The sequence below is a fragment of the Eschrichtius robustus genome, chromosome 11 (assembly GCF_028021215.1).
Source record: "Eschrichtius robustus isolate mEscRob2 chromosome 11, mEscRob2.pri, whole genome shotgun sequence".
Lineage (NCBI taxonomy): Eukaryota > Metazoa > Chordata > Mammalia > Artiodactyla > Eschrichtiidae > Eschrichtius > Eschrichtius robustus.
In genome coordinates, this window is record NC_090834.1 from 60,082,717 (window position 1) to 60,105,271 (window position 22,555).

Sequence of the window (22,555 nt, forward strand, 5' to 3'; positions counted from 1 at the left end):
CGTCCTGTGTGCTGTGCTCTGAGCTCCATTCTCCCCTGAGACAGTGGAAGGAAGGCAGCAGGGCCTCCATGTGTCAGGAGGGCAGGAGCTCGCAGTCCGCTGGCACCCAGGTGTCTGTCTGTGTGCTGGGCGCTGAGCTGAGCGCTGACACGCGGCCACCCCTGTTGCTCCCAAGCCCATGAGCTGGATGTCATCGCCACCGCTCCACGTGCGGAAACAGAAGCCAAGGACGTCCGTGACCAGGACGAGGTCACGCAGCTAGAGAGAGGCAGGGCTCGGATCTGGCCCTGCATGGTGTCCAGCACTCTTGGTGGGGGTGGGATGGGAAGACAGCCGAGGCTGAGGAAGGGAGGAGAAGGATGGCTAAGCTCCCAAGCAGGAAGCCCTTGGCCGTCGGAAGAGACACTGGAGGAAGGCGGCTCTCTCCCAGGGCACCTCACACCTGCTGGTGGGCCCGGGGCCAGCCAGTCCCAGGCTGTGGAGTCAGGAAGTGATGGGTCTTGGCTGTGGCCCGCCCAGGTCCCAGGCTGGAGGAAGTGGTAGGCTGAGGCCGGTTTTGAGTTGACTGGGGGCCCAAGTGGCGTAGGCTCTGCAAATGCCAAGGCCTGAGGTGCCAGGTATGGGGCAGTGGCCGGAGGCTGCAGGCCACAAGCCTGGGCGAGGCTGGGAGAGGGGAGAGGGTTTTGCAGCAACTCTGGGTGGCAGGGCCTCTGCAGAAAGGGCTGAGCTCACCTCAGGCAACCCGCACCTCCCAGCTGAGGATGAGTGGGCCCGGCCCTTAACTCAGCTCCACTCCTGCTTCCCCTCCCACTTCCTGGGTTCCAGCCTCTGCCGGCTCACCCTTCTCTCCCTGGCTCTCCTCCCTTCTCTTTTCTCTCCCCAGTCCCTCCCCAGACAGCTGGGCCAGAACCATAATGGGGGCTGGGCTCCTGGCCTGACACAGTGAAGGCAACAGCAATCTGGTGTCTCAAAGTCAGGGCTGGTGCAGAGAAGCTGCTCTGTAAATTTTGCTGAACAAATAGAGGCCCAGAGTGAGCTCTGGGAGTGCAGCTTGGGGAGTGAAAGGAGAGCCCCTCGGGCCTGGAAGGTGGAGGAGAGGCTTCGGCCAGGGGGAGCGGGCCCAGCTTTGGGCCTATGCCTTTCCTCATCCCCACCTTCCCCTCCTCCTTTGGGCATCCCCTTACCCCTCCACCCCCCCCACCGCCCCCACCAGGCACTGCCTCCCCTCAAGACCTCTTGGGGGAACCTCTTGTGTCTCCCAAGTCAGGGAAGCCTAGGGTCAAGTTCTTCAGTGAAGCTGAACCTCTCTGGGCCTCTTGTGTGCAGTGAGGTGGCACACAGGTGGTGAGTCACAGAAGCACTCATCCTCAGGCTGGGAATGAAGTGTGAGAGTGACAGTTAATGTTTATTGAGCACCTATTGTATGCAGGGAGCTTATGGCTTACAGGCATTGCCCTGTTGATTGTTCTAACACCCTTTTGGGACATGTTTAATTGTTATGCCCTGTTTATGGATGGGGAAATCAAGGCTTGAAGCCCCGTCTGTGATAGATTTGCAGCAAGAGCGTCAGGAAGTTGGAGGCTGCCGGGAAGACAGGCGGGTTTTAAGTCTGGGTGTGTTTATTTATTTTTTTATTTTAAATTAATTAATTAATTTTTTTGGCGGCGTTGGGTCTTCGTTGCTGCGCGCAGGCCTTCTCTCATTGCGGCGAGCCAGGGCTACTCTTCATTGCGGTGTGCGGGCTTCTCGTTGCGGTGGCTTCTCTTGTTGCGGAACATGGGCTCTAGGTGCGTGGGCTTCAGTAGTTGTGGCACGTGGGCTCAGTAGTTGTGGCTTGGGGGCTCTAGAGCACAGGCTCAATAGTTGTGGTGCACAGGCTTAGTTGCTCCGTGGCATGTTGGATCTTCCCAGGCCAGGGCTCAAACCCGTGTCCCCAGCATTGGCAGGTGGATTCTTAACCACTGAGCCACCAGGGAAGCCCCAAGTCTGGGTGTGCTTAAAGGAGAGCTTACAAGGAGAAGAAAGGCGGGACAGGGAGGAGGACTTGGGAAGTTGCCTGACAGAGAGAAAGAGCAGGGACCAGGAGCATTTGGGACAAGTTGGGGAATGGCTTGAATGCCAGGCTACGCACCCTCAGTGCTTCCCTGCTTAAGAGTTGGCCCCGCGGTACTGGACGGGGATCCTGGGGAGGGAAGAGGGGTGCAGGGAGCCTGGGAAGGAGCCCCCGCCCCGCCGCTCTCCATCCAGGCTGGCCTCCTTCCTTCCTGCCCCTCCCCGCCCCTCACATTCCCACCTCCTCCAACCCTCTGCTCACACTGTCCCCTCCCCCCAGGACACACACTTGACAAATAAGGAAACAGGAAAATGAGGACCAGAGAGATGAAATGACATCCTCTCCTGCCCCCCAACACCGAGGGAGTGGAGGAGCCTGGCAGCAGAAGGCTGGCTCACTCGACAGCTAGGAAGGGAAGCAAAAGCTTTTTCTAACTGGGGATAATTAATTGGTTGTTGTCTGTGATTCATTACTCTAATATTGCCAATTAAGGATGGGGTAGGACAGAAGGCAGCTCTCAGGCCATCCCCACAGGGGCCCCTGAAGACTCTGCATCTGTGGGAGGCAGCACAGTGTCAAAACCAGCTTCTCTGTAGCAAGAGGGACATAGGTCGGATGCCTGGTGGAACTTCCAGCCCGAGACATTGAAGGAGACAGTCAACTCTCTTGCACTTCTATAGTATGTTTGCCTTTTGAAGGGTGTTTTAAGCTTCTTTTGACCCCCTCTATCTTACGGATGGGGCTTCAGGAAGAGGAAGTGATTTATTCAAGCCGAGGAGTTGAAGGCACGGCTTGCACCGCGCCTGCTTGCACCCCGAGTCCCGTGCCCTCTCCCCCGTTCCACACCAAACAGTCTTGTCTGGGATGCGTTGGTTACTTACTCAATCAACAAACCTGTCCTGATACCTGCCCTGAGTCCAGGGGTCACAGGTATATCAAACCTGGTTCCTCCCTCCCTTGAAGGGCTCCTAAGTGGGTGGGGAGCAGATCAGAACTGACGTCCAGACCACCCAGGGTGATCACTGCCGGGGCCCAGGGACACCGCAGGCAGGAAAGCTTGCCTGAGCTGGTGTCAGAGAGAGTTAGCCCATCATGTCATGCCAGAGTGGGGAAGGCAGGGGAGCTGCGTGTTACAAGAGTGTCTTGTGTTTGGGAACTGAAAGCGATTTGGCCCAGTGCAGCTCTGGTGTTAGGAGGGAGAGCGTGTGGCCAAGGGGACCTGAGCCAGAGGCTGTGCTGGGGAGCCTGCACTCCATCCTGGGAGGTGGGAGCCCAGTCGGACTTGGTCTGTGCAAGGACCACTCTGGTTCAATCACGGAGAATGCGCTGAGGGGCCTTGAGTGGAGGCGGGGACGGCAGGGAGCTAGACAGGAAAGGCTGAGGCCTCAACTAGGGGGAGGGGTCTGCAAAGAAGTAGCAAAGGGAGGGATTCTAGAGGCACCTAGACGGTGCATTCAGCAGACTGGCTGCGGAAGAGAATTTTGATGATGCCTCCCGTCATCCCATGATTTCCACCTGGCTGGATGAGGCCATTCCTGGAGTCGGGAAACCATGCTGTGCCCAGGGGGTGTGTGAGAGGCGGCGCGGTCTCAGGAGTGTCCAGGAATAGCGCAGTGGGGGCAGGTGGAACACAGACAAAATAAGCCCCCCCTCCACCCCACCATTGCCTACATCTGTCGATGGGAGCCCCTCCCACCATGGCAGGAAGACACCTGCTGCTGGGAAATCCATCAGCATTCCTTCACCCTTCACCCTCCACACAGCCATCCCAGGATAACCTACCTCACCAGTTCACAGCACTGCCCTTCGCTCCGCTGTCCCCTCTGCCTGGAATGCCTTCTCTCTGGTCTCTGCCTCTCAAGGCTCATCGCAGATCTCTATTCCTCTAAGAAGTGTCCCCTTCAAACAAAAGAGTCAGGCCTCCTTCCCTGCCTCTCCCCTTCCCCTGGGCTCCCGCAGCACCTCGGGCCTGGGCTGCCCATGTGGGTCGTGACTTCCTGTTTCTCCCGCTGGACCGTGAGTGTGCTGAAGGCAGGGCCTGGCTCAGAGGAGGACCTCAGGCAAGGAGTGGGAGGATGACTGAGCCGGTGACTTGAGGAGCAAGTGAGGAAGCCAGTGAGGGTGGGGAGGCTGGACCCCCGATGAGCTCCCGGGTGAGCACCCCAAGGAGCATTGGGTGGTCTGGAGAGTAGGGGCGCATGCTGCATTCCAGTGCCCCTGGCTGTGGCTGACAGGGAGGGGTGCTGACTCAGCCAAGGGACCTCCCGGGCCACCCTTGGAGAATCAGGCTCTGCCAGTGGGAGGAGGAGGGCGTGAGTTTCCCAGCTGGCTCCCCACGTTCTTGTCCTATCAACACCACGTGGGCCTGTGACAGGGCTATGGGGCAGGGAAGAGTGGCTCTCGCTCAGGAATCAAGGTGGGCTCCCTGGAGGAAGCAGCCTTTGGAATAGGCTCCAGGGTGTGACTGGAGTCAGCCAGATGCACCTGGCCATTCCTGGCTAAGGGAGCTGCGGCCTGAACTCTACCCTGCCTCCTCCAGTGACTTAGTGTGTGGCCTTAGACAAGGCCGGACCCTTTCTGGGCCTCAGCTTGCTGTGGGTGAGGTGGAGGTACAAACCCACGCCCCAAGGGTCCAGTTAGATAACAGATACCAGCGTGTCTCACGTCCTGAACAGGACAGACCACTGTTCCAACTTGGGGAAAACGTGTCCTCCCTACACATTTTCAAAGGGATGGCTGTTCCCTTCTCCGGTGCTTTGGGGGAAAGGGACCCAGCAGGTCAGAGAGGAGCCCTCTGAGCTTCAATTCTCCCACTTCTAAACTGGCGATGATAAGAGCCATTTTATCCTATAAACCTTGCAGGTTTGCCACGAGGATAAGAAAATGGGAGATGATATTACTGCATCCATGAGAGAGAGGAGAGGCTGGCAGAAGTTGTTGCAGCGCAGGGAGCTACGGATTTATTGCTGTAATAAAGCCAGGCCGTCGCTGGCTTTCGGGAACCCCCGCACCCCACCTCCTCCTCTCTGAACGGCACTGAGGGGGCCGGGCGTGGTCATGCCACACTCCAGGGGAGACGAATAAGCTCTTGTTCATGACCTCTGTGACCACCTTGAGTGTCTGCTTAGGGAGCATGTATGGGGCAGGAGGTGATGGGCGTCAGCAAGAGGCTGTGGCCACTCCCCACCCTGTGGCCTCGGCCGGGCCCCCTGCAGGGCGCTGGGATAATCCCTCCTAAGGGCCCCCAGCTCTTCTGCTTATGTCTCCCCAGGGGCAGATGCAAGCCACAGGATGGTCGTGGAAGGACGGGGTGCTCCAGGCTGAGCCTGGCTTCATCCTCCTGCCTAGTGAGCCACTCTGAGTGCACCCTGGCAGAAGCAAGGGCAGACAGAGGCCTAATTGCCCAGCTCCCTGTAGCCCAGAAAAATAAATCCAGCCTCTTAGGCTGTCAGGAGCTGGCTGGGGGGTGGGGATTTTAATCCTTTTCCCTGCTCGGCCCTAATGCTGAGATCCATCTCAAACCTCCCTAGGCTGCCCCCTCCCCCAAATCTCCTGGGTCAGAGCCAGAGTAATCCTGCCAGGGCTGCCCAGCTCTCTCTTCTGGGAGCTCCACACACCGTTCCCAGCTGACATTCACCAGTCTCCCCGTTAGGAACTTGGCAAGGATGAAACAGGCGGATGATTGGAGGAGCCGGTGTGCCCGAGGTGCAGCCTGCAGGTGGACAGACTAAGCGGGGAGGCACCCCTCAATCGCTCTCCAGTCTCTGCAAGGCTGTGTGGTGCTGAGGGCACAGCTGGACTCTGGGGCCTCAAAGCAGAGCCGGGACCCCAGGAGTGGCACAGGGAGCTGAGCTCAGCCACGTGGAAGGAGCTGTGCCAGGCGGAGCCAGCACGCGGGGAAGGGCTGCCTTGGGACAGACTAGAAAACCTAGAAACAACCCACACACATCTGAGAGTGTGCTGTGTGTTAGACAATCATGGAAATCATTGCAAATATCACAAACCGTACAGGGACAGCTGAAGTATCCATCTGGTAAAAGTAAAATTAGATCTCTGTCTCTTAACTCAAATCATAAGAAATTCCAGATGGATAAAATGTATTTTTTTCTTTTTTTAAGCTCCTTTTTTTCTGTTTAGGAAGCACACATTTGTTGAGAAAATTCAAACAACTCGGAAAGATGTAAAGTAAAAGAAATTCTAATCTTCATGCTTTAGAGGAAAGGCTTTAAAACCTCTCTCCATGCACGTATACACACATATAGAGCTACAGATAGATAGGTGGATTACAGATTCAAGTGTAAACAAAGAGAAATTATCAGTGTAAAATATGAGTTAAATATATTATCGTGGGCCACCTTCCTTAAACACGATACCAAAGGCAGAAACCCATAAAGGAAAAGAGGGGTAGATTTGACTGAGTAAAAATTTAAATATTTTAAACAAAAAGCATGAAAAACAAAATTAAAGTCAACTGATAAAATAAGAAAAAATAGACAATCTATACGAAAGTTACTACTCTTACATAGAGAAAGCTGTTATAAACCCACAAGAAGCCAGTTGTCCCAAACAAAAGCTGCCAGGCTCTGTGCATTTGCACCTTCCGCTCCCTCCCTCTGCCCTTACCTTGTCAGGTAAGCCCATTCCAGCAAGCCCATTCCTTTCAGCTTTGCTGCAAGCATCTCCTCCTCCAGGAAGCCCTCCAGACCATCCCTTCCCCCATAACTGGCAGCGTGCTCCTTGGTAGCCCTTGCTTGCCCCATTCGCCACACTCGTTTCTAGGACTGGCGTTGCCTGCTGGCTGGTCAGTCTTCTGTGCAGGTTGCTCAGAGGAGAGTCCAAGCCTGATCTGTCTCCCAATGTCCAGGGCTCAGCACATGTGTAGAATGACTGGAAGAGAGTGGTGGCGCGGATGTGGAGGGGAGATGCTGGAATTTAGTTTGGTGTGGGGTATGAAGTAGGGGTCTAATTATATATTTTTTTACCAAATGGATGTCCAGATGTCCCAGTACCATCTGTTGAATTCTCCATCCTTTCTGTACTAATTTACCTGGTATTAATCCTGTGTCCATCCTTCCAGGCCATTCCCTGTCTTTGGGTCTCAGTTTCTCCAGTTCTTAATTGGACCTTTAGAGGATGAGGCAAGATGATCTCTGAAATCTTTTCTAACTCTGAAATTCCAAGGTTCCTGCCCTGGCACTGCCTGTGACTTGCTGTGTGACCTTGGGCAAGGCCTTGCCTCTCTGAGCCAGTTTCCTCCTTGGTCAGACAAGGATAATTACATGTCCTGCTTCTTGTTGCTTTGGGATAGTTGAAGAAGCTGGACGCACCCAGAGCTGGGTGTGAATTCTGGCTCCATCATTATGTTTGCCCTTTGTGACCTTGGGCAGCTCACTTCCCCTCTCTGAGCCCTGGTTTCCTCCGACTATTCCGTCTGCTTTGCAGAGCTGTGGAGAGGGCAAGATGCGAAGGAGCAGGTAGAGGGCTCTTAGGACTGCCCCACCCCCAACTCTGCTAAGTGCTCACATAGGGCTCTGTCCTCCGTGGCCAGCGATGTGGGATCTTCTTCCTTCAGCCGTGCTGGCTCCTAGGACTGCAGCCTGCAGAGCTGGGCCTGACCTCTGCATCCCCCTGACCCTGGCACCGACCCTGGGCTGGGAGGAGGTGATCTCCTTGGCTGTCTTCATCAGCTGGGGAAATGTGATGTAGAGCTGGGGGCGGGGAAGACTTGATCACTGTCTTCACGTAATTAAAGGGCTGTCAGACACGAAATGATAATTACAGGAACGATCATGGATTTGGCAACGTACAGCTTACATCTGTAATCCCATTTGAGCCTGGCAGTCCTCCTGTGAGGTAGAGGTGATGTCATCCTCATGAACAGAGGAGGAAGCTGAGGCTTGAGGTCCTGAGTGATTGGCCCACAGCCAGGCGGCTAGTGGTAGAGGGCAGGGAATGAAAATCCAGCTCTTGATTGTATTCCCCCACGCCCTGGTCATTTGACCCCAGTGTTCTTGCCCTTTTGCTGGACTTGTTCTCTGTGGTGTCAGAGAACCAGCTGCACGGTGGCAGCCGAGGAGGCAGAAATCAGCTGCACCTCAGGCAGGGATGGAGGCAAGGGCAACAACTTCTGACACCCTGCCGTTGCCAGATACTTCTGTCCAACACTGTCGTCCCTATTTTACAGAGCAGGAAGCCGGCGCTCAGGGAGGATAAAGCAATGTCTTCTCCAAGGTCACCCATTTAGTAGGTGGCCAGTCACACCCAGTGTTCCTGGACTCCCAAACACAGCCTGCCTCTATCCGGCTGCTGTCTCAGAGGGAAGAATTTTCAGCCCAGAGGAGGGCCTGGCAGCACCCACAGGGAGAGTGCCCATCTCTGTGGGAGCAGAAGCAGGGCAAGGTCCTGTCCTGGAGGCCGCGGAGGCGGTCTCGGCCCCGGAGGACAGGCAGGGGACAGGAGTCCAGCGAGACAGCTCTGCCTCCGCCGGTGAACCTGAGGTCATGCTGGCACCAAGGGCGGGGAGGCGGCTCGCGCTCAGGGGCCGTCCTGACGCAGATTTCAGTCTCCAGGGTCAATTCTGGGGACCCAGGGGAGGTGCTCCAGACCCCGGGGGGACCCCAGCAACGTGAGCAGTGTCTGTGTGTGTTCTGGCCCAGGGCCACGGTCTGGGGTGGGCAGGGGCCCACAGCGGGCAGCACGCGGCAGCAGCGGGGCCTGTGCCCACGCGTCCTGTGCGGGGCTGGGGTTTGTGGCTGCAGCGCTCTGTGACCCTGTGAGCCCCAGCTGCTAATAGGCTCTCTGTCCACACACACATTCTCCTCTAAATGCAGAAGGCTGGGGGTGCGACAGAGACAAGAGGGGTGAGGAGAAGACGTGACAGCCAACGGGAGACAGTGAGCAGGAGAAACTGGCATACGGTTGCCCGGTGTGGGATGGAGGGTCTCGTCTTCCTGGAGGGTGGGGGCAAGAGTGGAGGAGACGGGATGGGGCCGGGCCTCTGGGATTCTCCGCCACAGTCACCCCTGTAACAGGGATGGAGCCCCCTGCCCCACCCGCAGCCAGGGCCCGTCCCCTTCCCCAGCTGCTCTCAGCCCTTCTTCCTTGCGCCTTGACCGTCATCCTGCTCCCAGGCAGCTGCAAGACTGGAAGGAAGGGGCTGTGGTGTCACAATGGGAGCTCCTTCCCTTGGCTCCCTGGGGACCCCAGGCTTCACCTGAGGATAAATCTGGGGTTGGATGATGTCCTTGTCCACTGGTGGCCCTGAGACCTCCCTGCATCCCCACCGCGTCCACACCTTCTTCTGTTCCTCACACCATGTCTGAGCACCGCCTTGTGATCCGAGGGATGTGGGCCCAGGGTGCACAGAGATACCTCAGCCATCCCTGCCCTGAAGGAGTCCATAGCCCAGTGAACTGTCCCTTAGTGTGCACCTACTGTGTGCCGCTTGATGTATATCACCTCACTGAACATCAACCCTCCACAGTAGGGGGTGTTATTCCCATTTTATAGGTGAGGAAACTGAGGCTCAGAGAGGTTAAGTAACTCACCCAAGTGGCAGAGCCAGGTCTGTCTCCCTCTCGAGCCTGGGCTCTTTCCACCGCCACAATTTGGAATGTGATTGACAGTCAAGTTGATGGGTACCAAGAGTCTGTGCAGAAGCAGTTAAGAAAGGGAGGTCCTGGGACTTCCCTGGTGGTCCAGTGGTTAAGACTTCTGCTTCCCTGCCGTACATCCACTGCAGGGGGCGTGGGTTCGATCCCTGGTAGGGGAACTAAGATCCCACATGCCACGCGGCATGGCCAAAAAGAAAAAAGAAAAGGAGGTCTTGGGAGCAGGAGGGATGGGAGAGCTTCCTGAAGGAGAAGAAGGCTTGGCCTAGGGTGTGGACTCCAGCAAGAGAGGATAAAGGACTCTCAGGGGGCCAAGCTGGGTCTGGGATTAACATGCCTGGGTCCCAGAGGGCAAGGGTGGGTTTTGGGAGAGCTGTGAGGGGCTGGTTCCCGAGGGGGCGGCAGAGGATTGCCTCCTGCCGGGCCACCTGCATTCAACCCCACCTCCACTGCTCCCCGACTTGGTCACCTTGTATACACTGCTCAATCTCTGACTCACCTCCAATCATCCATATTGAGCCTCTGTGCAAATTAGCAAAGAGTGCCCCTTCCCCAGGGATCTTGACTGTTATCTGCTAGAAAACTGTCATGACAAATAAGGACATCAATGGTGACCATGATGTGAGTGGCACTTCTTAGTGTTGGCACTTCTTGCTCAGCCATATGTGGTGGCCCTTCTCTGAGTCTTGGTGTCTTTGTTTGCTCTGAGTTGGGGATAAATACCCAGGCATTGTACAGACTGGGAGGTGATGGAGGGCCAATGGCTCCCCCATCCCTGCCAGCGTGGCCGTGGCCTCACAGCCTGCCTCTCTGGAGCAGGGCCGGGCTGGCCTGTTGGGGGGCGGAGCTGGCTCAGGCCCCTCTCCTGTAACACGCCCTGACAAGGACCATTAGTGCCATTTGGAGCCTCTTTGTCAGTGCAGCTGCTCCCCAGGCCACTTCCTCCCCCAGTTCCTGGCCTTTCCTCCCCTTTCTTCCAGCCCCTGCCATTCAGTTTTTTCCTCTGATTGTTCTTAGAGTGACCTGCCCCCTCCATCCCTACTGTGGATGGGGCCTCTTCATCCCCATGTACAGGCTCCCTGTGGCCATGGGACCTCTGGCTTTCAGCTCCCGGGACTTTCATCCCTGGGTGGCCCCCAGCCCCAGCTCATGCCTGGTTCCAATAATGGGGGTCCTAGTTCTTTGTTGCGGTTCCCAGGGGTAGGGAGGGGCGGTAGCCCCTCATTCTTGCCCCGTCCTCCCTGCCCCACTCTCGGGATCCAGCCAAGTGAGGACCATGGCCCTTAGTGCACAGGACCCCTGTGTGCTGCGGGCCCTCCTGACACCTGCGGTCTTTCTGGCCACCTGTCAGAATTGCCCCTGGGTCCTGCATCACACATCACCATAGGACATTCCCCACCCCCTGGCACCTGTGGCGTGTTCTCTACCTGCCACTGTCCCTGCAGCTATTTCCCTGGTCCCACGGGACTCCATGCTGCTGGCCTGGGACAGGACCCATCATAGGCGGAGGCTTACCCCTCCCACGGGCCCTTCTCAGAACCTTGTCCTGTGGCCAGAGGCCTCGCACCTGCTGAGGCAGAGTGAGCTCTGTGGACAGATGGCCACTCACCGCTGCTGGCTCGGGGTTCACAAAAGACCAAGGGCTCCTCTGTGGGGGTAGGGTGGTAAGCCCCCGGTGAAATCTCTCCTGGGTGGGCATACTCATGCCAGAGTAGGAGAGAGGATCTTTGCTCACCTGCCATCCCACTATCGAATCTTTCCTAAGTTGCCACCTACCCTGGGAATGTGAAGACCACCCAGATCTTCAAGGTGCCTACAGTGTAGCAGGGGGGACCGACATACAGAAGGACAGTTCTAGAACTGCAGGGTCTGTGCCTTAACCGACATGGGTGCAACAGTTATGGAAGCTCTGAGGAGACGGGATTCGCCCTGCTGGGACAGGGCAGGCCTCCGGGAGGAGGAGGGTTGCCCTATGGACCAGAGAGCGGTTGCTTTCTAGATGGAGCCATCAAGAGGTTAAACTGGGATTAGAACCGTAGCTCCAAGCTGGCTGTCCGGCGCAGGAAGGATCAAAGAAGCCCGGAAAGCTGCGGGGAGCCCGGCAAGGGGCCCGGGAAGTGGCTGGGTGAGAGATGCTGAGCTCCTCCAAGCCCTCCAGCCCCTCAAGGTGGAGGGTGGTCTTGGTTGTCTCCTGCACTGACTTCCCCTCAAGGGCTGTTGTTTGTACTGATGATCTCAGCAGTTTCCCAGAGAGCAGGATGTTCCAAGCTTGTTGTGCTTCTGAGATAAGGGGACGGATGAAAGCAGAGATGAGCCCAAGGGCCCAGCGGAAGTGCCTGCAGACCTCTCGGGAAGCAGCAGAGGTGGCGTCAGCACCCCCCTGCCCACCCCCCCGCCAGGAGAGAGAGGCCACCCCTGCTGGGGGTTGTAGAACACCGCATTCCTTCAACTCGAGAGGCTGGGGCACTGCTCTGTAATCCTCTTCTAACTTGCTGTGTGACTTGGGCAAGTCACTTCACCTCTCTGGGCCTCTGTGTAGCAGGGGGCAGAGGTGAGGAAGAACACCTACTTTGCAGGCATGTGTGAGGAGGGAAGGAGGTGAGGAATGTGACCCCTCAGACTGCGGCTCACCCTCCCAGTGTGAAGGCTTAGGCAGATATGGCCTTTGCTCCTGGAGACTGGTGCACACCGGAAGGGCCTCAGGCTGCAGCACAAAGGGCCCAGCTCTGGCTCCCCACTGTTTTGTGACTTCGGGCTCAGTGATGTTGGATAGGTCACTTCCCTCTCTGAGCCTCAGGTCCCCACCCGTGTGAAGAGGGCAGTAATCCCTGCCTGGCAGTTGGGCTGCAAAGGGGGAGGGGTGGGAAGATTCTGGGTGCAGGTGGCCTGAGGGGCCATCCCTGCCCCGCTTGACCCCTTTCCTCGTTTGGCCCCTCCAGTGGGAGCGCCTCTGGTTCCTGCTCCTCACCTTCACCTTCGGCCTCACGCTCACCTGGCTGTACTTCTGGTGGGAAGTCCACAACGACTACGATGAATTCAACTGGTGAGTGGGTATCAGGGGGCGGGGGCCTGGGGCCTGGTCATCCAGCGGCTGAGACGGGGTGGGGGGAGGGCTTGGGTTTGAGTCACTCTCCCAGGTTGGTCCTCAGGGCTCTGCCACCAAATCTCTGTATAGCCTTGGGGGCACAGTCCTCTGGAGAGAACAGAGGCTTAGCGAGGAGCTGAGACCAGCTGGGGAGAACAGGGAACTCCTTCCTCATGCTGCTCTCATGAAAATCGGAATGTAAGGTGGGGGCAGGGCTCAGCTGGGGGCTGGGACCTCTGGACCCCTTTGTAGACAAGGACTCCAAGGCCCAAAGAGACCAAGGCCTCAGCAGAGAAGGTGGCCCCAGACCCCAGGCCTCCTAGCTCCCTGAGCAGGGCCTTGGGCAGGGCTGGTAGGTGGTTCTAGGAAAGCTCAGGGTCCTTTGTGGACAGCAGCCTCGGGTCCAAGGGCAGAGCCGAGGCTGGTACCTGGGTGCACAAGGGCACCTGTTTCTTCCTCACCCCCAACCCCGCTCCCCCATTGTCTGCCTTTGTTAAACAGTGAAAGGCACAGAGGAGGGGACGTTCCCTCGGTTCTAGTGGGAACTCCCCCATTGACAGGTGTGGAAACTGAGGCCCACGTTCACACAACCAGTTGGGGGGCAGAGCTGGGGCTTGGGAGCCAGTGTCCCTCTCCATCCAGTGCTGCCTTTTCCTTTTGGTTAGAAGTTCAGGGACTTCCCTGGTGGCGCAGTGGTTAAGAATCCGCCTGCCAATGCAGGGGACACGGGTTCGAGCCCTGGTCCGGGAAGATTCCCACGTGCCGCGGAGCAACTAAGCCCATGCGCCACAACTACTGAGCCTGCGCTCTAGAACCCGCGAGCCACGACCACTGAGCCCGCGTCCCACAACTACTGAAGCCCACACGCCTAGAGCCTGTGCTCCGCAACAAGAGAAGCCACCGCAATGAGAAGCCCGTGCACCACAATGAAGCATAGCCCCCTCTCGCGACAACTAGAGAAAGCCCACGCGCAGCAACGAAGACCCAATGCAGCCATAAATAAATAAATAAATAAATTTAAAATAAATAAATTAAAAAAAAAAGAAGTTCAGCTCAGTGTGACCATGGGCACATAAGTGTGAGTCCTCAATAACTGACCTCATCAGGTCTTCCTGAGGATGAAATAAGATGATGGACACGAGAGGGCTCCAAGCTCACCTAAACCCGAGGGCTGCTTCCTGGGAGGCCGAATCTCCAGCTGCCATTATGTTAGAATTTAGGATTTCTGGACTCTGGGCTTCTGATGGGCTGTGGTTCTAGGATTTTGTGATGATCCTAAGATTCGGTTCATGGAGCCTGAGCATCCACTCCCCTCTGCATGGCACTAGGCTGTGCTTCTGTTATTAATGAGCGCAATAAAGGACCGGCTGCCGTCCCGCCGCAGCCCAGCAAGATGAGCTGGAGCCCCAGCCGAGTCCCAGAGGTGGCCCCTGGCCTTTATTAAATGCCATAAATCAATTATTCATCCTTCAGGTATCCAAAGCACAGGCACTGCTGTGGGCAAATGGGAACATTCTCTGCTGGCCCTCGACTGTAGACCTTGGACAGTTCTGCTGAACTGCAGGTCTTTTGCCCAGGTGATGGTCTACCCACAACATGTACAGAAGGAGAAGCTAAGGCCCAGAGAGGGGTAGGACTCACCCAGGGCCACACAACCAGTTGGTGCCAAATGCACATACTGGGGACAGTCGAGGAGACTGAGGCTCAGAGAGGTTAAATAGCCTTTCCAAAGTCACACAGCAAGATGCAGTCAGATCTGGGACAGGGACTTGAACCTCCCTGACTGTATCATGCTGTCCACGGAGCTACCCAACTCTGCCCAGAGAGTGAGCTCCCTGTCACTGGGCAGCTCAAGCAGAGGATGGAGGCCTGCCCTGTCGAGGAGGCTGCGGAGGGAAGGGCTGCCTGGGGCTTAGGGATGGCCTGAGGACCTGCAGCCCCCTCACCCTGTCACCTCAGTTTCCTGGAGTCTGTGCTGGGATTCAGGAGCCCCTGGCCTGGTCCTCAGGGTCTAGAGAGTCTCCGGGGATAGCTCATGAAGCAAGAGAAGGTGAGTGAGACCGAGGTGGTCAGGGCTAGACAGGGAAAGCCAGGAAGGGACCATCTGGGCTGTTGCCATCCGGGGCGGGGGGCTCCCTGCCAAAAGGGAGAGACAAGTGGAGCCAGAACACTTTGCAGGAGTAGTCACCAGGGCCGGGGCCTACCCTCCTTTGGGCCTCAGTTTCCCCAACAGATTTTCCACTGGGATCTGAGGGTGAGGGCCAGGGGAGGGCAGATGCCCCATAGTGTCCTCCTGGTGTCCCCTCCCAGCCCCCTGCCCAGGCCCAAGACGGCAGCAGGCCTGAAGCTGCCTGGCGCCGGCTCAGTTTCTCTGACGACCGTGTGCAAGTTGCTGCCTTCTCTGAGCCTCACTTTGCCCAGTTGTACAGGGAGGATATGGGTGGTTCAGTCTTCCTGGAGAGCAACTAAGCAGCATCTATCAGGAGCCTTAAAAAGTTCATTCCCTGTGGCCCTGTAATCCTATTTGTAGGAGTCTATCCCGAGGAAATAATTAATAATACAGAAAGGTATGTGCAAAAAAAAAAACTGTTAATTTATGATAGTGAATAATTGGAAACTATTAATTGTCGTTAGTAGGAAGTTGGCTTCATATGGTACATTAATTCAATAGAAGACCACGTGACTATTAAAAAAATCACATTTCCTCAGGATTTTAGTGACTTCAGTAAATGCTGTGTTAATAAGAAGCAGAGAATTGAGTACTTACCATGTTCCTCACCTCACTTCATCCTCAGGAAACACTATGAAGGGCACTTTGTTATCCCCATCCTGTAGGTGAGGAAACTAAGGCTCAGGGAAGTCAGGTATTACATTTTATCAATCCTAAGACCTCATCTTTTCACGTGTTAACATTGAAATTGAGATGAATGTCACAATCAATGGCATCTTAGATTCAGGGGAGCCTGTCACCTCCACAGAGTCCTGCAAGCCAGGGGATTTGAATCTGCGTGTGCCTCCCTCTAAAGCCTGAACTCTGACTGCTGTGCTGTACGCAGTGGGGTCCCGGCTTTGCTGTTTACACAAATATATAAGCAGGGTTGGGGGGGGGGCTTCCCTGGTGGCACAGTGGTTAAGAATCTGCCTGCCAATGCAGGGGACACGGGTTCAAGCCCTGGTCCGGGAAGATCCCACATGCCGCGGAGCAACTAAGCCCGTGTGCCACAACTACTGTGCCTGCGCTCTAGAGCCCGCAAGCCACAACTACTGAGCCTGCGTGCTACAACTACTGAAGCCCGAGCGCCTAGAGCCCGTGCTCTGCAACAAGAGAAGCCACCACAATGAGAAGCTGCACACCGCAACGAAGAGTAGCCCCCGCTTGCCGCAACTAGAGAAAGCCTGTGCGCAGCAACGAAGACCCAATGCAGCCATAAATAAATAAATAAATAAACAAACAATAAATTTATAAAATAGCAGCCTTCTTAAAAAAAAAAAAATATATATATATATATATAAGCAGAGGGGGGAACCCACTGGAAGGAGTCAGCAAAGTTTTGGTGATGGTTACTTCTGTGCAGTAGAATTAAGGGGAATTGTCTTCTTGTTCATGCTTCTTGGCATGCCCAGGTGTCCCCCGTGAGCCTTCCAGAGGCTGACCTATGACCAGGGAGACAATGACCTCCTCACTGAGCGGGCAGGGCCAGGTCACTGAGCGGGCCGCGTGAGAGCTGAGAGCTGGCTGGCCCGAGGGAGCGTCCTGGCTCCCTGGTGGAGGTGTGACCCTTGCCCCTTCTCCTCCTGGCAGGTACCTCTACAACCGCACGGGCTCCTGGAGCGACTGGTCCGTGCCCATCCTCATGACCACAGCAGCTGCCTTCACTTACGTCGCAGGCCTCCAGGTACGTGGGGCTGTCTCAGAGGGCAGGTGGCCCTGTGCCCAGGGGAAGGGAGACCTGGCCTGTGCTGGGCTGACGGAGGGGCCCGCCCTGGTCTGAGGAGGGCAGCTGGCTTTTCTCCTGGCTGCTGGGGCTTGGTTCCTTCAAGGTGGGGGGTCCTCTCGCTTTGCCCCATCCTGGCATGTTTTCCCCCGACCCCGCGGAGCATCCCACCGTTAGGCCCCACTGCAGACTTCCTCTTCCAGGAACTTCTGCTTTGGTTCCTGCTCCCAATACGCTACTCCCTCAGACTCAGGTTAGTCCCCAGGCTGGACTGGGGCATCCTGGGAGACAAGGCTGAAGTCTGCTTCAGAATCCTGGAGCCTGAAACTCCCAAAACATTAATTGGGCAGTCCCAGTGAAGCAGGGCCCAGTGACCTCTTGAGGGAAAAATCCTAGAGGAGGAGGAGCCTGGAGGCCTGGAATAATCTGGGAGGAGGCCAGGCTTGGGCTGGGCTGGGCTGGGCAGGGCTGGGCATTCCCATCGCCTTCAGGGAGGTTTGCTGACTGGCTGAGCCGGGCCCAGAGAACAGTGGGGAGCAGGGCGTCTGGGGAACTGGCAGAAACCTCCAGGTCACACCTGGTGCCTGACTCTAGCCCTGTGGGCCCCCTGTTCAGGTCCTGGCACTATGTCACATTGCCGTGGGGCAGCAGATGAACCTGCACTGGCTGCACAAGGTAAGGGCTGCCTCCGTGGGGGCTTCGGGAGGAGCGGGGAGGCCGGAGGCCGCAGCAGCGGAGGAGGAACCTGGACACATCTTCCCTCTCCTGCATCGTGATTATAATTGTTCTAGTAGCTAACACTGAGAACTCACTGTGTGCCCAGCACTGTTCTCACGGTCTAGACTGTATTAACTCATTTAACCCTCACAGCAGCCCTGCGACGTTAGGTACTGTTACGATCCCATTTTGCAGTTGGGAAAACTGAGGTACAAAGAGGTTAAGTAACTCACCCAAGGTCTCCCACTTAATAAGTGGAGGGTCCAGGATCTTAGCTCTGTAGCCATGCACTTAACCAGCATAGGTCACAGCTCCGGCCCTCTGGCTGGCTCTGCCTTCAGTCTCACCCTCTCCTCCTTTTTAGTGAGCTCCTTTTAAAACTCTGATCCAGTGATATTTTTCCCAATTTAAAGCCCTTCCCACCACTTCCATTGCTCCCAGGGTGATCCAAACTCCCCCACCCGGCATTAAGGCTCTGCGTGACTTGGCCCCAGCTGAGGTCTCCCAACTGCTCTCATGGGACTGTCACCCTCAGCTTCTGCCACATGAGACATCTCAGGCCCTCCCAGCATGTCTGCCTCTTCTCTGCTTTACCCCTTCACTCCTCCCTTTCTCTCTCTTCTGGACCCTTCCTTGGTTCTCCTCCCCACCGACACAAGACTTCTCAGGCTCCCCCAGCCCCCTCAGGCTCCCTTGCCACAGTCCTGACATCTCATTGTCCATTTCCATCTGGCTCCCTGACCCCAGCCCTGCCTGGTCTGGGAGCTCCGTGCAGACCAGAACTGACTGTCCACCTCCGTGTCCCTGGTGCCCCACGCAGGACTGGGCCCAAAGCAAAGAGGCTTCATACATTCCAGATCCTTGGCTCTCTTGCTTACTGTTCATGGCACGCATGGTGCTGAATACATGTGGCTGATGCCTGCTCTTTCTGAGGGCCTAGCGGGCGCAGGGGTGGCGGTGGCACAGAGCTGACCAAGAGAAAGCCTCTCCCTCCCAGGAACACCTGGGCCTTGGAGGAAAGGACGGGCCACCTCTTTTCCTAGAGCCTGACTCAGAGTGAGCATGCCATTTAGGAAGGGGCAGAAATGTCCAGAAATAACCACGAGCCCATGAGATGGGTCCAGAGTGACTCTGAGGGGAGGCGCTCACTTCCAGCTAGAAAGATACGAAGCAGGAACCGGAAGAAGGATGTGGTGAGCTCTAGTTGGGCTTTGTGGAGCGGGAGGGGCCTGTGGGCATCCAGGGGGCCTCTGAGATCTGGCACTGAGGAGTTAGACCCGGGGGACTGAAATCTTGGAGGGATGAAGAGCAGTGAGCCACGGGACTTCCCTGGTGGCGCAGTGGGTGAGAATCCTGCCAATGCAGGGGACACGGGTTCGATCCCTGGTCCGGGAAGATCCCACATGCTGCGGAGCAACTAAGCCCTTGCTCCACAACCACTGAGCCTGTGCTCTAGAGCCCGCGAGCCACAACTACCGAGCCCGCGTGCCACAACTGCTGAAGCCCACGCACCTAGAGCCCGTGCTCCGCAACAAAGAGTAGCCCCCATTCGCCAGAGAAAGCCCGCATGCAGCAACAAAGACCCAGCACAGCCAAAACAAAAAAAGCAGTGAGCCACCTCTGGTCCCCTCCCACCTTCCTCCTGCTTGTCACTCTTTCCTAAGATCTCCTCTGGGCTTCTGAAGTCCCCTCTGTGAGGGATTTTCTTCTCCCACCTACAAAGCTGACACTTTGAAAGAACTGCACCCGCTGGCACCCCAGGTGGGGCTGGCGCACACCGCAGCCACCTCCTCCGGGGCACGCCTGGCTCTCAGCAGGCCAGAGCGCACCTGCTTGATCCCAGTGGAGAGGCGTCCGGAGGCCCGAGCCAGCCAGGGCAGCAGATCAGTGCACGGAGTCTTCTCCTGGGGGAAGGGGGCTCAGGTCGCTTCATCTGCACTGGTGCCAGCTCCCAGGGTGCCGGTCCTGCCTCCCTCTCCCCTCTGATCCCCCCCAAGAGATGTCAGCACGAGGAAGGTCCTTCCAGGAGGAGCTGATCCATGGCTGGACCCACTGCACCTGGAGGGAGGGAGTTCCCTGGGGCTCAGTATTCAAACAGGGGCTGGAAATTCTACCCTTCTGTTTCCAAGATTCTGTCATTTGATTCTAAGATTTTAAGGAATTCTTATTCTTTTTGGTTTTGTTTTAACCAACTTTTGACCATTAATACATTGACATGGTTCAAAATTACAAAGGTACAAAGAAGTACAAAATGTAAATCTCCCTATTATCTTTCCAGAGATATTTTAAGTACATACAAATGTGTGTGTATGTGTGCATATATATATATATATATATATGCACACATACACACACATTTCCTTTTTCTTTAAACACAAGTAGTAGCCTATTATACCCTCTATTTTGCACCTTAAGAAAAAAAATTTGGGGTAGTATTTTTTTTTATTGAAGTATAGTTGAGATACAATATTATAGAAGTTACAGGTATACAATATAGTGATTCACAATTTTTTTAAATTATTTTATTTTTATATTTATTTTTGGCTGCATTGGGTCTTCGTTGCTGTGTGAGGGCTTTCTCTAGTTGCCGGGAGCGGGGGCTACTCTTCGTTGCGGTGCACAGGCTTCTCATTGCAGTGTCTTCTCTTGTTGCGGAGCACCGGCTGTAGAGCGCAGGCTCAGTAGTTGTGGCGCGTGGGCTTAGTTGCCCCGCGGCATGTGGGATCTTCCCGGACCGGGGCTGGAATGCGTGTCCCCTGCATTGGCAGGCGGATTCTTCACCACTGCGCCACCAGGGAAGCCCCTGATTCACAATTTTTGAAGGTTATACTCCATTTATAGTTATTATAAAATATTGGCTACATTCCCTGTGTTGTACAATATATCATCATAGCTTATTTTATACATCATAGTTTGTACCTCTTAATCCCCTACCCCCATCATGCCCCTCCCCGCTCTCTCTCCCCACAGAAAATTCTTGGAGCTCCCTCCCCTTCAGTACAATAAGAGCATGCCCATCGGTGTCCATCCCTTGCTCCTGTCCCACCATCTAATCCCTAGCTCCCGAGGTATCTAGCCAGTCCCCTGTTGATGGGCTTGATCAACATCCCAGTTAACTTTCAGTTCACTGGCTGCACAATGTGGCAGTGACCTGTGTGGGGAATTGCTGGGTAAAGAGTGTGTGCTTTTGTAATTTGGATAGTTCCTGCCAAACTGCCTCCTTGCCAGGTGCCACCAATTCATGCTCCCTCAGTAATGTATGATTGTGCCTATAAAATCACCCTTGCACATGAAGTGTTCAGGGATTTCCTGACTTTGCCAGTCCCAATGGGTGAAAATGGTACCTCAGTGTAGGTTTTTTTTTAATTAATTGTTATTGGAGTGTAGTTGATTTACAGTGTTGTGTTAGTTCCTGCCGTACAGCAGAGTGATTCAGTCATACATATACATATATCCACTCTTTTAGATTCTTTTCCCATATAGGTCATTACAGAGTATTGAGTAGCGTTCCCTGTACTATACAGTAGCTTCTTATTAGTTATCTATTTCATATATGGTAGTGCGTATATGCCAATCCCAATCTCCCAATTTATCCCTCCCTGCCTTACCCCCTTGGTAACCATAAGTTTGTTTTCTACATCTGTGACGCTATTTTTGTTTTGTAAATAAGTTCATTTGTGCCATTTTTTTAGATTCCACACATAAGCGGCATCATATGTCTGGCTTTCTCTTTCTGACTTACTTCACTCAGAGTGACAATCTCCAGGTCCATCTGTGTCGCTGCAAATGGCATTATTTCATTCTTTTTAATGGCTAAGTAATATTCCATTGTATATATGTACCACATCTTCTTTATCCATTCATCGTCAATGGACGTTTAGATTGCTTCCATGTCTTGGCTATTGTAAATAGTGCTGCAGTGAACACTGGGGTGCATGTATCTTTTCAAATTATGGTTTTCTCCAGATATATGCCCAGGAGTGGGATTGCTGGATCATATGGTGACTCTAATTTTAGTTGTTTTTTTTGTTTTTTTTTTTTTTAATTGTATTTTTCTTTTTTTTTTTTTAATATTTATTTATTTATTATTTATTTTTGGCTGCGTTGGGTCTTCATTTCTGTGCAAGGGCTTTCTCTAGTTGTGGCGAGCGGGGGCCACTCTTCGTCGCTGTGCGCGGGCCTCTCACTATCGTGGCCTCTCTTGTTGCGGAGCACAGGCTCCAGACGCGCAGGCTCAGCAGTTGTGGCTCACGGGCCCAGTTGCTCCACGGCATGTGGGATCCTCCCAGACCAGGGCTCGAACCCGTGTCCCCTGCATTGGCAGGCAGATTCTCAACCACTGCGCCACCAGGGAAGCCCCTAATTTTAGTTTTTTAAGAAATGTCCATACTGTGTAGTTTTGGGGGTTTTTTTTGTTTTTTTTTAAATTTATTTATTTTTGGCTGCGTTGGGTCTCCGTTGCTGCACACCGGCTTTCTCTAGTTGTGGCGAGCGGGGGCTACTCTTCGTTGCGGTGTGCGGGCTTCTCATTGCGGTGGCTTCTCTTGTTGCAGAACACGGGCTCCAGGCACACGGGCTTCAGTAGTTGCAGCACGCAGGCTCAGTAGTTGTAGCTCACGGGCTCTAGAGCGCAGGCTCAGTAGTTGTGGTGCACAGGCTTAGTTGCTCTGCAGCATGTGGGATCTTCCCGGACCAGGGATGGAACCCGTGTCCCCTGCAGCAGCAGGCGGATTCCTAACCATTGTGCCACCAGGGAAGTCCCAAACATTCATTCATTCATTCATCTGGCTGCGCCGGGTCTTAGTTGCAGCATGCGGGATCTAGTCCCCTGACCAGGGATCAAATCTGGGCCCCCTGCATTGGGAGCGCAGAGTCTTAACCACTGGACCACCAGGGAATCCCTCCATACTGTGTAGTTTTAATTTGCATTTCCCTTATGATGAGTTAGGTTCAGCATCTTTCATCTGCTTAAGTCATTGACATTTCCTTTTCTATAAACTGTCTCTTCACATCTTTTGCCCTTTTTGCTGTGAGATTTGCTTTTTGCTCATTAATTTGCAGAAGCTCTTTATAGATTTGGAAAATGAGGCCTTTGGCTGATGAACTGCAAATCATCCTTCCTAGTTGTCATTCATCTTTTGACTTTGCTTGTTGT

General features: G+C 54.8%; 1 protein-coding gene across 5 annotated transcripts in view; it reads left to right on the plus strand.

The window, feature by feature from the left end:
• The window catches only part of GDPD5 (glycerophosphodiester phosphodiesterase domain containing 5), a 114,826-nt gene that overhangs the window by 72,808 nt on the left and 19,463 nt on the right, over positions 1 to 22,555 (plus strand). For all 5 annotated transcript variants that reach the window (XM_068555263.1, XM_068555260.1, XM_068555261.1 and 2 more), the window contains 3 exons: positions 12,603 to 12,706; positions 16,551 to 16,644; positions 17,299 to 17,358. In XM_068555263.1, coding sequence (XP_068411364.1) covers positions 12,603 to 12,706; positions 16,551 to 16,644; positions 17,299 to 17,358 — 258 coding nt within the window. The remainder of the gene's footprint in view (positions 1 to 12,602; positions 12,707 to 16,550; positions 16,645 to 17,298; positions 17,359 to 22,555) is intronic.